Source organism: Fonsecaea nubica, assembly GCF_001646965.1.
Source record: "Fonsecaea nubica strain CBS 269.64 chromosome Unknown Scaff8, whole genome shotgun sequence".
Classification (NCBI taxonomy): domain Eukaryota; kingdom Fungi; phylum Ascomycota; class Eurotiomycetes; order Chaetothyriales; family Herpotrichiellaceae; genus Fonsecaea; species Fonsecaea nubica.
This window is the reverse complement of record NW_019173681.1, coordinates 614,436-625,982: the sequence shown is the minus strand read 5'-3', so window position 1 is coordinate 625,982 and position 11,547 is coordinate 614,436. Positions and strand designations below refer to the sequence as shown.

Genomic DNA, 11,547 nt, shown 5'->3' with positions numbered 1-11,547 from the left:
GCCCCATCCCCGAAACTCCTGCAACCAACGTGCATGATAGCACTGTCCTCCCTCCCTGCCTCCCTGCCTCCCTGCCTCCATCCCTTCCTCCTCCCATCCACCCTTCCTCCTCTCCTCCCCTGGATCCCCCCCGACCCTGACGACTAGGGTCACGCGCGTACCAACTACCGTGCTTCCCCCTTTACGGGCTGGCAGCGGCAGCGGCAGCGGCAGCGGCCCTCTTGTCGTTGTGCCGTCTCAACTCCTCGGGCGTGACAGGCGGTAAGACGACCCGGATGCCGTGGGTCTTTTGGAAGTGACGTGGGAACGCCCCTTTCCCGGTCTTGATGCCCTTGTGGTTAGTGCACAAAAGGCACTTCCACGGGAGAGGGTCGCCTCTCACGTACTCCCCCCACACGAAGCAATCCTGGTCGTCGTGGCCCTGAAAGTTTGAGAAATTTTCATTCTCAACTTTCATGACCCTTAGGCCGGTCAAGCCGTGGCGCTCGCGGAGATGGGCCTGGAGCTTGCCTTTCTCCATGGCGACAAGGTTGTCGCACATGAGGCAGCTCCAGGGTCTCTGCAGCCCGTGCTCGTACCGGCCAAACCCTGTCACCTGGCCTCCGGTGAACGTCGACCAAATGGTGACGTTCGGGCCGTCCTTGCCAACGAGAATGGTTGGCACCACCTCTTCGGTGTCGTTGCCGTTGCCATCGGCAACGTCACCAGCAGAGGTGGCGTCTACCATCTCGGTGTCGCCCGAGTCTGTTTCGACCTGCACCTGATCTGCGTCAGTGATATTGCTATGATGTGGGTTGAGACGGGCACCTACTTCAGGGTCATCCTCCTCCAGGGTGCCTGCCATTCCAGGCGATCCAAGTTGAGGATCGGGGAAATTGCCCGGGTCAAAAGAATCGGGCTGATGATGTTGAGGAGGGTACGGCTCAAAAGGTTCAAGTGGAGGATATACCGAATTTCTCGGTCCAATAAAATCCGGATGATCCTCCGGATTATTGCTGGTGTGGTTTGTTGAAGAGTAAGAAGGATCGTCGAGTTGCGAGAGAAGAAAGATATCGAGTGGCGAGAGAAACATGGAGCCCGGCAGATGAGTTAAAATCTCATTTTGACTGGGTTGTGGTGAATGTTGTGGTGGTGCGGTACAATCCTGCGCTTGGCGGTGGTTGTGTCCATCGTTGTTATTCTGCGCCATTCTAGCGACGGTGAAGTGTGTGAAGTGGGTGAATGTGAAGTTTGTGAAGTTTATGACCGAGTTGAATTTCAAGAAACCCGTGATTTGTCTCACTGTTCAGTGTGTCGACTTGGTCTTTTGCTGAGCTGTGTCGTGTAGGTCTACCTCAACTTCCAGAAGCGAGGCCACGTGGAAAGGAGAAGGGTCACTTTGCTGTTGCTGGGATGTTGCAGAGGGTTGCAATGCTGGGTAAGGAATAGCAAGGTAAGACCCTGCAAAGTGTGCACGCCAACACTGACTCTGTCGTCGACTGACTTTGTATGAGAACAAGACGTTGCACAAGTCTGAGCAGATGTCGTCCCACGATGTGAACAATAGAGTCGAAGCTTGGATAAAGAAAAGAGTTGATCAACAAGAAGCTGATGCGGTGAGCTTGGTCCTGGAAGGTGTGAGTGTGGATGATCAAGTTTTCCAAGTGCGCAGGGACTGATCAAAGGTTTTTGTGCTCGGCGAAAGAAAGGGGGAGCGCTGGACCACTGCGGCAGTCACATACTGGGAAGCGTTCAATCCTCGACGGCGATGAGGTGAGACGCTTCTAGCTGATCGGATCGACACATGCGCGGCGCGGCGTCGAACGCATTGAGCAGTCATCCCGGCAGTGGGATATCCCAAGACCAAGTACAGGTCCTATACGCGAGACAGCCGTGCATATTTGCACCTCCTATACTCTTCAACCATTGCATCGGGGACCTGGGAAGCTGGTGGGTTGAATGCGTCAAAAGATAGCAACAGATTCAGGAGTGACGACAGGACACATCTTATCAAGCAGCTCGACTACTGGTCGACAATCTTGTTGCTAAGCGACTCATACTCCAAGCAAGCGTTCAGGCACAATTCTCAAGTCTTCTTCCAGCGGACACGTCGGACCCATTGGGCCCACTTCTGGACATCGTCTCTCTGACATATGAGTTCAACAGTATACCATTCTCGGGCAAGCTCTTCGTTGGAGGCCATCTGATGGACGAAGTTGTGGCAGGCTCGACACAGCCATGCCACGCTGTTCAACAGTCGTTCTTCATGCCAATTTCGCTTGAGTACTTTGGCATGGATTTGCTTTGGTATCAGATGATGGTAGGTCAATGGAACCCAGTCTCTTTCGCAAATCTCGCAAAACCTTGTCCTTGTTTCTGACCATTTTGGCGGCGGCGTTGTCACCACAGAAATGTAACCAGAAAACACCGGAGCCATGAACGACTGGATGTCGGTCGTGGGTGGTCTGATCAGCCCGTACGCCACGAGACTGTCGCTGATGTCTCCTGGAAGATGAGCACAGAGCTCTTCAAGGATGGTCAAGGTCAACGGAAGGGACCATTTGTCTGCGTGCACATCGTCATTCTGAAGCCCATGATAGGAGAGTTTCCGGAATGGCTCCGGCAAACTCTCGAAGATATCAGTGGCCAGATAATCTGAGAAGTCAGCCAGCTCAGAGGGATCAGGCTTGGGTGGTTCAGGCTGGTTCTGTCGGGCTTTTTTGCCTATGGAGGGACGTGTGGACGCTTTCCCGGTTCCATCAGTGAGCTTGTCCACCACATGTGAGAACAGACAGTCTCTGAAAGCATCAAAGTTGCCATGATCATTGTCTGTCATTGGGATTGAAGTATTGCAATTGAGCCCTACGGCATTCTTCACGAGGGGCACAAGAAGGAAACCCAAGATGACGTTCAAGCAAGCTCTCCACCCAGCCAGTATGCGGAAAGTTTGGCGAGTCCTACGACGCGAACGCACGTGGACAACTACCAGCTCATCCACGTGACACTCTGTACTAATGCACTTTGTATCTCGTATAAGGTGAAGGAAGGGGTCAAGGGTCCATGCGCAATATCTTGTTAGACTGTGTACTAATTATTTCTGCTTGTAGCTCTTGAGAAGATATCCCTTTATGCTGGGGATCGCCTGAAGCCAATTTGTGACACTAAGAATATCCATGCAGTGCGACAACAGTCCGTTGTCTGCATCACTCACAGACCATGCCATATCCCGCCTGCACCAAAAGGTATTTAAGCCTTGGTTGAAGCTCACTTTTCGTCCATCGACGTGAATAGCTGGGACGCTGTTCTCCAGCCGCATTAGTCCCAGTTACATCGTCAAGACAGCTCTCATTGGATGTCATCAATCATTACAGGATGGACAAAAGTCGGTGAAACATGGTCACCAGAAGCCACTTGTCCGGACAAACCTCTCCTGGTGTTCCTTCAGACTGGCCCAGTGAACCAGCTCCTCGTCTTCAATCTCCTCGGGTGTCCGTAATATGCCAGCGTTTGCATCCGCGACACCCCTGAATCGGCTAGGACCTAAGCGTTCCAATTTGGAGAGGATGTCTAGAAATACGTGAAGATAAGCATTCACGCTCTCAGAGTCGAGTGTGGGCATGACGCTCATTCTGGCGCGTTTGGTCTCGAGTAGGGTCGATGCGACGGTCCGGATCTTGTTGCACTATTTCCAGTCAGTAGAATTCCTGCAGGGAAGGAAACCGATGACTTACAAAGCTCATTCCGTTGGGCTCCATGTTCACCTGGTTGATGCTCTTAAGAAGTAGAGCCATGTCCCTTACAATGTCTTCTCGTTCGACAGCCATCATCTGTTCTCCTGTATCCATCATGCTGTCACTAGGTGTGCGACCTACAATCTGTCGATAGCTGTGTTCCATGCCGGTCGTCACGATCCCTGCTGTGGGGGACGAGCTTGCGACTGACTTATCTGACGGAAAAGTCGATTTATCGCGGTCCACTATCTCGTAGAGGTTCCAAAACCTCTCCACTAGATATGATCTCGACGATAGCTGCGTGGCGTATACATTGGCTTTCTGGATCTCAAACTGAATTGCTCTCTTGGATGGCATGGAAAAAGACGCACGGGCACTCACTGGCGTCGCGTGCAGATCGGCCTCGCCTTCTTCGCGATCATTGAAAAGGTGGGAATATGCTGATATATCGGCTTGGGTAGGAGGCCACTCACCGAATCCATTAGCCGGGTTGAGCTGCAATTCCTTCGGTGCATCTCGTGTAGCATCCTTAACATGCTGAAGAGCGCGGCGAATGATTTGCCGTTGACGATCCCAGTCATAGACGTTGTTTGCTCCAAAGGCCATTTCCAGGGCAGCCAGAAAGTGAAAGGCTCGGAAAACTTTGACGTTGAGGTTGAAGCCGACCATTTCAGACACGACCCCTCGGGGTTGTGGAAATATCTGCGTTTCAGTAATGTACTCGTCATCTACCTCAACCGGGAGTGGTGGAAGCATCTCCGCATGGGACACAGGAGGCATGAGCAAGTCACCCTCGGCCTCGTCTAGTTGTCGAGCAGACATTGCGCCCACAAACAACAGCCAGAACAGCCGCCGACCGGACTCCTGATAGATGTAGTCGACAAGTGGGGCCCGAGGCATGTCGGCAGGGCCATACGCTGCGGCTGGTGTCGCACCTGGCCTATGAATTTCTGGCCGATGGAACTGCAACTCCCGCATGATTATGGTGCATTCGCCGAGATAGAGTCGCATGCGTGCGATATCTAGGACATAACCAGCGGCCAACCCTGTTAGATAGCTCGCAATCGCGTCGTACAGGTTCATCGGGCGATCCATATACCCGAGGCCGCGAGCTTCGACGAAGACTTGATGACACCGATCGATCAGACTTCCTGCGTTGGGGAACTGCGACTTTCCTGGCTCTGTGACAAAGAGTTGTCGGGGTCGTCTTGGAAAGCTAGCCACAAGGCATTCAACCATGGCAGCAATGAGTGCCAGGAAGTTGTGATTTGTTCTGTCCTCCCTGGCTTCAAATGATCGTCGGAATGTGGGTTCGTGTGGGAGAGGTATCAGTGGATGGATATAAGTAAAATAATCGTCCAAAAGGATCTTCAAGGCCGGTAGGTCACATATTGACTCGGCGGACAGCGGAGTCGGCGCGGCGAGGGCAGCCAGGCTGTAGGCGGCATCATGAGTTGGAGAGCTTCTTGAACCGTCAAAGTTAGCACCCTCGAGTTTCTGTCTCTTGATGGCTTCGGCGTGTCTGTTGGGCGGGCCACGCCGTCGACTTGGCCGGTCGAAGGTGCAGGGAATGTCGAGGGCGGCGCATGATTTGCAAGGAGGACCAGTTTCGTCGCACTTAGGGTATTCATCAGCGCGTGACCTACAAAGACTGGGAGGAAAGAGGGTATTGGCGCAGACATACCTTGACCTTGCGCACACTGCAACTATCACAGGCCTTCCTGAGACGGACTTTGGGTTCTGAAGAACCTGACGACTGTGGTTTCGAGGTTTCTCTGGGTTGCGGTTCTGGTTCGGATCGCGCTACAGGGAGAGGGACTTCGAATTGATTTGTAGGGTACCCCGAGGGGATCTGGTATGCGGTGGGATCTTCGTATTTATAGGCGTTGCTCGCGTCCTGCGACTGAGATGACGAGTAAGGGCCTTGCGGAGAGATGGAAGCCATTGAGAATAAATTCCTATCTTCCAGTCTCGGTGTTGAGTAAAGCAGAATCCACGGGTGAATGTCGGCACATAGTATGGAGTCTTTGGCACAAGGTTCCCTGGGGGGTTTTTGAGATGTCGGCGAGGTCGGAAGTAGGAGCAGGTGGGCTACTACTACATACTGAGATGGCTGGTGGTGGGAGCGCGACATGCGTAGGCTAGAGGTGGAGAATTTGGTTGATCCAGAGAACCGAGGGTCAATAATAATCACCACTGGCCCAGATCACGGCAAACCCTGTCACTTCCGCCGCCACTGGCGCCTTCTGCCCTCGGCCAGAGTTCCTTCACTCGTAGTCGCCTGTAACTGATTGCGGGGGAGAGAGCCTAAATGTTGGGGAATCGCGGCGGCGGTGAAGGGCTTGTCTTCCCGAATGAAGATTCATGTCAGGTGTGGGATGCGCTGTTATGTTCTGGATGCGCATAAGACCTCGCTTCGTAGGCAAGAAAGTATAAGTTGTCAATGAGAAAGGGAATACTCCTGAATTCTCTCTCCTATGAAGTTATCATTCCGAGAAACTGATGACCAACTTTGACCACTCTCAACAGCTACAATTCCAATTTGCACTCGGCACAAGCTTTACTGCCGATTGAACCATCCGTGGAGAATTGGTTAGGGATGCACGATCCGAATGAAAATTGTCCAGCTCACAAACTGTCGTTAGTGGTCTGCAACACAACATGGAAGAAGAACGGAAAATCAAGCAAGACTTAGCCAGAGCTTTATCGGACCAGAAAACCATACAACAGCAGTCTTCTTCCGGCGACGCGGCCAAAGCGAAAAGAGCCCAGAATAAGAGATAAAAGGAAGCGAGGGAAAAGGCTGAAAAGGAGAAGGCTAAGCAGGATCACAAATAGGACATAGAATGATAGTCTCGGTCGTCCGACCTTGTATTTTCTTCAAAAGCTTGCCGTAATCGTTCATCGTACTCGAGCTTATCCTCAACCCTTGTTCGGATAATATTCTCAGCATCCAGATGCCAGTAACGAGCTGCAGTTTTTGTAATATCGGATGCAAACATCGGCTCAATATGATTCAAGAAGACGCTATACAGTCCCGTCAAAGAATCCAAGGCTCGGAAATACCAGATGCGACCAGTCGCCCAATTCTCGCGAAAAGTGTTGGCCACTGATATTGAGCAAGGACGCAATGATTTCTTCTCCTCCTCTTCTAGTATGGAGAAAAACTGGTCGACCGCGAGCTTGAGATCTGCCAACTTTTTACCAGCCAAACAGTCAATTGCCTGACCGGTCAACCATAAAGGGGGCCTGAGCATCTCAATCGGTCGGGAACAGGCCCATTCCAGATCGATAATTGATTTGATATGCCAATCGTCATCGACGAAGATATTGCTTTGATGGAGGTCCGTGAGAGTTAAATAAAACGGTCCAGAACGTGAATGGTGATTGATAAAATCAGGTAAGCAGGCGCGCATCAAAGTCAAGGCTTCCATTTGGTCAACGGCATCATCCCTTGAGATGACAGAATTGGGCTGATATCGAATCCGGTTGTCGTGATATTTGAAGAGGTCCAGAACATATGGCTCGACCGTACTGTAAATATAGCTGCGGTTCACAATAGGCGGGCAACTGTCGTTTTCTGCTTCGGGAACGATGATAGATAGTGGTCGATTAGTAAGACTAACAACGCCATCGTTGTCTATCGTCAACGAGCCTATGTGAGGCAATGGCCTTCTGGTCAAAGACAACAAGATCTGGGATAAACCTCGAAAGAAATTCGTCGTTCGCTTCGAATCACCGTAAAGTAGATCCCACGTGGTTGAAAGCATACGGCCTTCCTCCTCTTCGATGAAATCCATCAGTAAATAGCCAATAGTGAATGGAAAGTCGGGTCGTTTACAACGAATGTAGGGAGAGCAGACCGATCGTCGAAATAGCCGTCGTAAGGTGTTCTGTATGACCGAGAGGCATCGCAAATACCATGGCGCGTTTTCACGCGCTGTGAACTGAACCTCCATCGTTAGCATACTACGGAGAGTTTCTGGAAGACTGCGCGCACATGTAGGATGTTACCAATTCCGAAACCCCATAGGTACGGGCTTGGTATTTCAGGGCAATTTTGTTACATCCAGATATATGTTGCTGCTTCAGATCGCACCTTCTCATCCATGTTCCCAGGATTTGATGATTCTCCCAGCTTGTATGGGAGTGGGAATCGAATCATGACCCGATTCTTTGGACGTCTATTCCAGTTATCTATATACACTGGAATGCAGACGTTGAACGTCCCATGCCTCCATTCTGAAAAGTCACCTAATCGGCAGGATTGATCAGACTTTAGTCCAAGGTGACAAGCGACAATTTCTTTTATCTCGTCTTGCTTCTGAAATAGTTGGAGGAAAAAGTTAAATCGCTTGGACGGATAGGTCAACTGTAAGAGAATGTTGGTCTCAGCTTCGCAAGCCGATTCAAAGGAAATGGATTTTTGAAGTAGATTCCTTTTCCGGGTGATTCCGGGGCGAAGGCGAGATGCCATCTCCAAAATGTAGGTTAGGGTCGTCTGGAGAGAAATGAAACTTTCAACGCCATCCAAGAGAAAAGAAAACGAGAACGCATGGCGGAACAATTTTTGGGAAGTAAGGAATCCAAAACAGTGGAAAAGAGTAAGCTACGAGACAACTAGTCACGTGATACCACGTCCAATAGAGCTATGGTTGGGCCCAGATTGACTTGGAATCTGGGGCGGCGGGATGCCAACGCGGGCGGGCAGGCGGGGTCAAGGTGCCTAGACTGTTTACTTGTACAGGGGCTCTGAGCCTAGGAATGCCCCTGTATGAGCACATGCAGGAAGCTCCAGGTGGTGGGTTGGGCATGGCGAGCCACTCCCAGTGGGCTATGGTCCCCCGGGCGGTAATTCCCCCTTGAAATCTATGTACACAGGATTACCTACATAGTCCTGAAGGCTGCATGAAGGCCATGCAATGATGACTCTGGATATAACATTCAATATTACCCGCCTCACAGCAGTCGACCTCTCAGTCATCCTCAAGAAATCTGAGAATGCATCGAGCTAGGCATCACCATCGACATCCACCACTTCTCATTCAAGCTGAGCCTGAAATATGTATAATGTGCAGCCATGAAATTTTTCCAAAACCTCCACAATCTCGAAGCTGGATCAGCAACAGAAGGTTCCGGGGTAAGTTGGCAGCTGTCGAAAACGATTCATCCCTCTGTCCTCTGATTTCCCCTCCAGCAACCACGGTCATTATCGTTGACAGAGTGAATACAGAGGAAACTTCAGTTTTGAGGGAAAGGAAGGAAAAATTGAAAACCAAAGCTCCACGAAAAATACAAGTGCATGCGGGAGACAAGGCTAAGGCTTGGCCACGAGGCTGACAATTTACAATCTTCTATTGGCTGGGTGACATCATCACCACCGCGCATTTCGTTCCGCTCGCTGCCTGTGACTCTGCACATTTTCCCCTTGCGTTTCTCAACCAGTTCTATGGACTACCTTTGGCAGTGACAATGGCGGCAGATGGGCGGTCAAGGATGTGTTTCTCACTGTGGGATGCCGTCTGGCTCTATCCTTTGAAGGTAAGTCTATCAGCCAGGGATATTACCATGTCTAACTTATCTACTGTACCAGGGCATCTTCTATTTCCTCCTCCACCCCTACCTCTACCCTCTATTCAAGGCGCGACTGATTCCCATCGTGCTTTTGTCTGCATTCATCTACGCCAACCTTTTCCTCTGGACATTTCTCCCACAAGTCGCGTTCCTCGCCATCTTTCACGGAGCAGCAGCATGGGTGAATGCAACCTTTCTCGTGCTCGGTGAAGGTGCCGCGATTGTTGCTCTTCTCTTCGAGGCTTTCTTCGTTGACGAGACTTTGGTGGATACCTTTGATGCCGTCCTTATTGACCAAGGGCTGGCGGATCTTGTCAATGATGGTCGTACACTTCATCCTATTGCGCAGAACTCTGTGCAAATGCTTGGGAAGCCAACATCGTCCGCGATTTATGCTCCGTTCAGTTTCCGCCAAATCGCCGAGTTCATCATTCTTCTCCCTGTCAACCTGGTTCCATTTGTTGGCGTTCCAATCTTCCTCCTCTTAACTGGATATCGAGCCGGCCCATTCCACCACTGGAGGTACTTTAAGCTACGGGGGTTTTCCAAGAAAGAAAGACAAGAATACATCAGGAACCGTCAGCTCAAATACACGTGGTTCGGCGTGGTGACGCTGGTGTTGCAGCTTGTCCCCGTGCTCAGCATGTTCTTCCTGCTTACTTCTGCAGCCGGGAGTGCGTTATGGGCAGCCAAAATGGAAAAGGCACGTCGATCTAGAGAAGCCGCCATCACAGCCAACCCCGAGCCCTATCAAGATAATGTAGCATGACCCACGGTTGTCACGCAGCACTCTCCCTACTGGGAGCCTGCTGCATGCCGCTCAACGGCGTCGGCTACCTCCTCCAAACTTCTTACCACTACGGTCGGGCCAAGTCCTAAGCTGTCCTGCCATCCTTTCCCTGATCGATCCACCCATGCAGCTTGCATGCCCACAGAGCGAGCACCCACAACATCAAATGGATTTCCCGAGACCAGCCACAATTTATCTTCTTCGCCCACCTTGCTGACTTGCTTTGCCAAGTAGTTATACACCTCGGGTGCGGGCTTGAATACTCTGACAGCATCCACAGTGATGAGGTCTTTGAACACTGAAGAGTTGAGATCACTAGACTTGTTGACAGAGTTGGAGACCATGGCCTTGGTCCCATTGGAGAACACGACGCATTTGATGTTTGGGTTATTCTCCAGGCGCTTCAGTGCTGGGTTGACATCTGGAAAGGTGGATAGAGAGTCGTATGCTTGCATGAGCTTGCCACTCTGAGCACGATTGAGACTCAAACCATGCTCGGCCAGTGCATGTCCGAGAGATTTCTCGGTTACGTCTGAAAAATCCTGATATTGTTCTTGAGGAGATCAGCGCCAACAGTCCGTGTGCCACATAGCCCCAAGACCTACTCATGCTGTTCAGCCTCCATGTATATTCCAGCTGGTACTTTCGCCATACTGCAGCGATGGAGGCGGCCTTTTCCTGGCCAAAGTGTGAGGCTAATTCTTTGGCGATGCTCTCTGTCGACAAGAGAGTGCCGTAGAGATCGAAGGCTACTACGATGCTCATGACTCTTTTCTCTGCTTGCGTCAATGGACACTGCTGCTACTGGTGGTGGTGATGATGCTATGATCTGGTCCTCGCTACTTTGAAATGGGATTTGAGTGAAGGCCCTAAAATGCTTCGGACAAGATGCCGAAGAGTTCGAGGTCGATTCCAAATCAACCCCGCGATTTGTTCCCCCAACCAACCCGAGTCTGCGAGGTTCTTTGCTACTGAACGAGGTTCTACTGGACGTATGACCTTCGACCCCTTCGACCCCTTCGACCATCTATTCGCACTTGGACAAATCCGAGCTCTACCATCAGAGGGCGTATAACTCTAAAGGCATCAAATTCACCCCTCCTCCGTCCTCCCTCACCATCGGTCCACTGTGTACACGCAGCTGTAAGAGTTGTCGTAAACACTTGCAGATTTACGCGTACCTTTCGATCCTCGACCTCTTGTGCCACAATCTGGGAGACTACGACCATGCCAAGTGTACTGGTAGACGATATATGCGGCGATTCCAGTCTTTCTACTTAGACGTCGACAACAGAGGTCAAGCTTAACCTTCCAGCATAGCTGCGACCCTTGATTTCCTCAGCCACCATAGAGCAACCAGCCTGAGCACGCTAATCCATCGTCAAAAAGAGATGGCGAGACTACGAGAGATGTGCCTTGGCTCATGCAAGCAGTGATTCAGCTCTAAAAAGGTAGGCGATGGGTGCATCTCCA

The 11,547-nt window shown here is 51.1% G+C and overlaps 5 protein-coding genes across 5 annotated transcripts; 1 reads left to right on the top strand and 4 right to left on the bottom strand.

Moving 5' to 3' along the window:
* Window positions 1-181: 181 nt before the first annotated feature.
* On the bottom strand, window positions 182-1,189 carry AYO20_02074 (hypothetical protein; the record flags this gene model as incomplete). The annotated part of the gene is made up of 1 exon (XM_022640380.1): window positions 182-1,189. The coding sequence occupies one exon, from the start codon at window positions 1,187-1,189 to the stop codon at window positions 182-184; it is 1,008 nt and encodes a 335-aa protein (XP_022503880.1).
* An 876-nt stretch (window positions 1,190-2,065) lies between these two features.
* AYO20_02073 (hypothetical protein) lies at window positions 2,066-2,815 on the bottom strand (the record flags this gene model as incomplete). Its single annotated transcript, XM_022640379.1, has 1 exon — window positions 2,066-2,815. The coding sequence occupies one exon, from the start codon at window positions 2,813-2,815 to the stop codon at window positions 2,066-2,068; it is 750 nt and encodes a 249-aa protein (XP_022503879.1).
* A 561-nt stretch (window positions 2,816-3,376) lies between these two features.
* AYO20_02072 (hypothetical protein) lies at window positions 3,377-5,655 on the bottom strand (the record flags this gene model as incomplete). The annotated part of the gene is made up of 3 exons (XM_022640378.1): window positions 3,377-3,661; window positions 3,711-5,327; window positions 5,395-5,655. The coding sequence occupies 3 exons, from the start codon at window positions 5,653-5,655 to the stop codon at window positions 3,377-3,379; spliced, it is 2,163 nt and encodes a 720-aa protein (XP_022503878.1).
* Window positions 5,656-9,182: 3,527 nt separating this feature from the next.
* On the top strand, window positions 9,183-10,053 carry AYO20_02071 (hypothetical protein; the record flags this gene model as incomplete). The annotated part of the gene is made up of 2 exons (XM_022640377.1): window positions 9,183-9,251; window positions 9,304-10,053. 2 exons carry the CDS (start codon window positions 9,183-9,185, stop codon window positions 10,051-10,053), a joined length of 819 nt encoding a protein of 272 aa, XP_022503877.1.
* Window positions 10,054-10,079: 26 nt separating this feature from the next.
* AYO20_02070 (hypothetical protein) lies at window positions 10,080-10,839 on the bottom strand (the record flags this gene model as incomplete). Its single annotated transcript, XM_022640376.1, has 2 exons — window positions 10,080-10,627; window positions 10,680-10,839. The coding sequence occupies 2 exons, from the start codon at window positions 10,837-10,839 to the stop codon at window positions 10,080-10,082; spliced, it is 708 nt and encodes a 235-aa protein (XP_022503876.1).
* Between the last annotated feature and the right edge of the window lie 708 nt (window positions 10,840-11,547).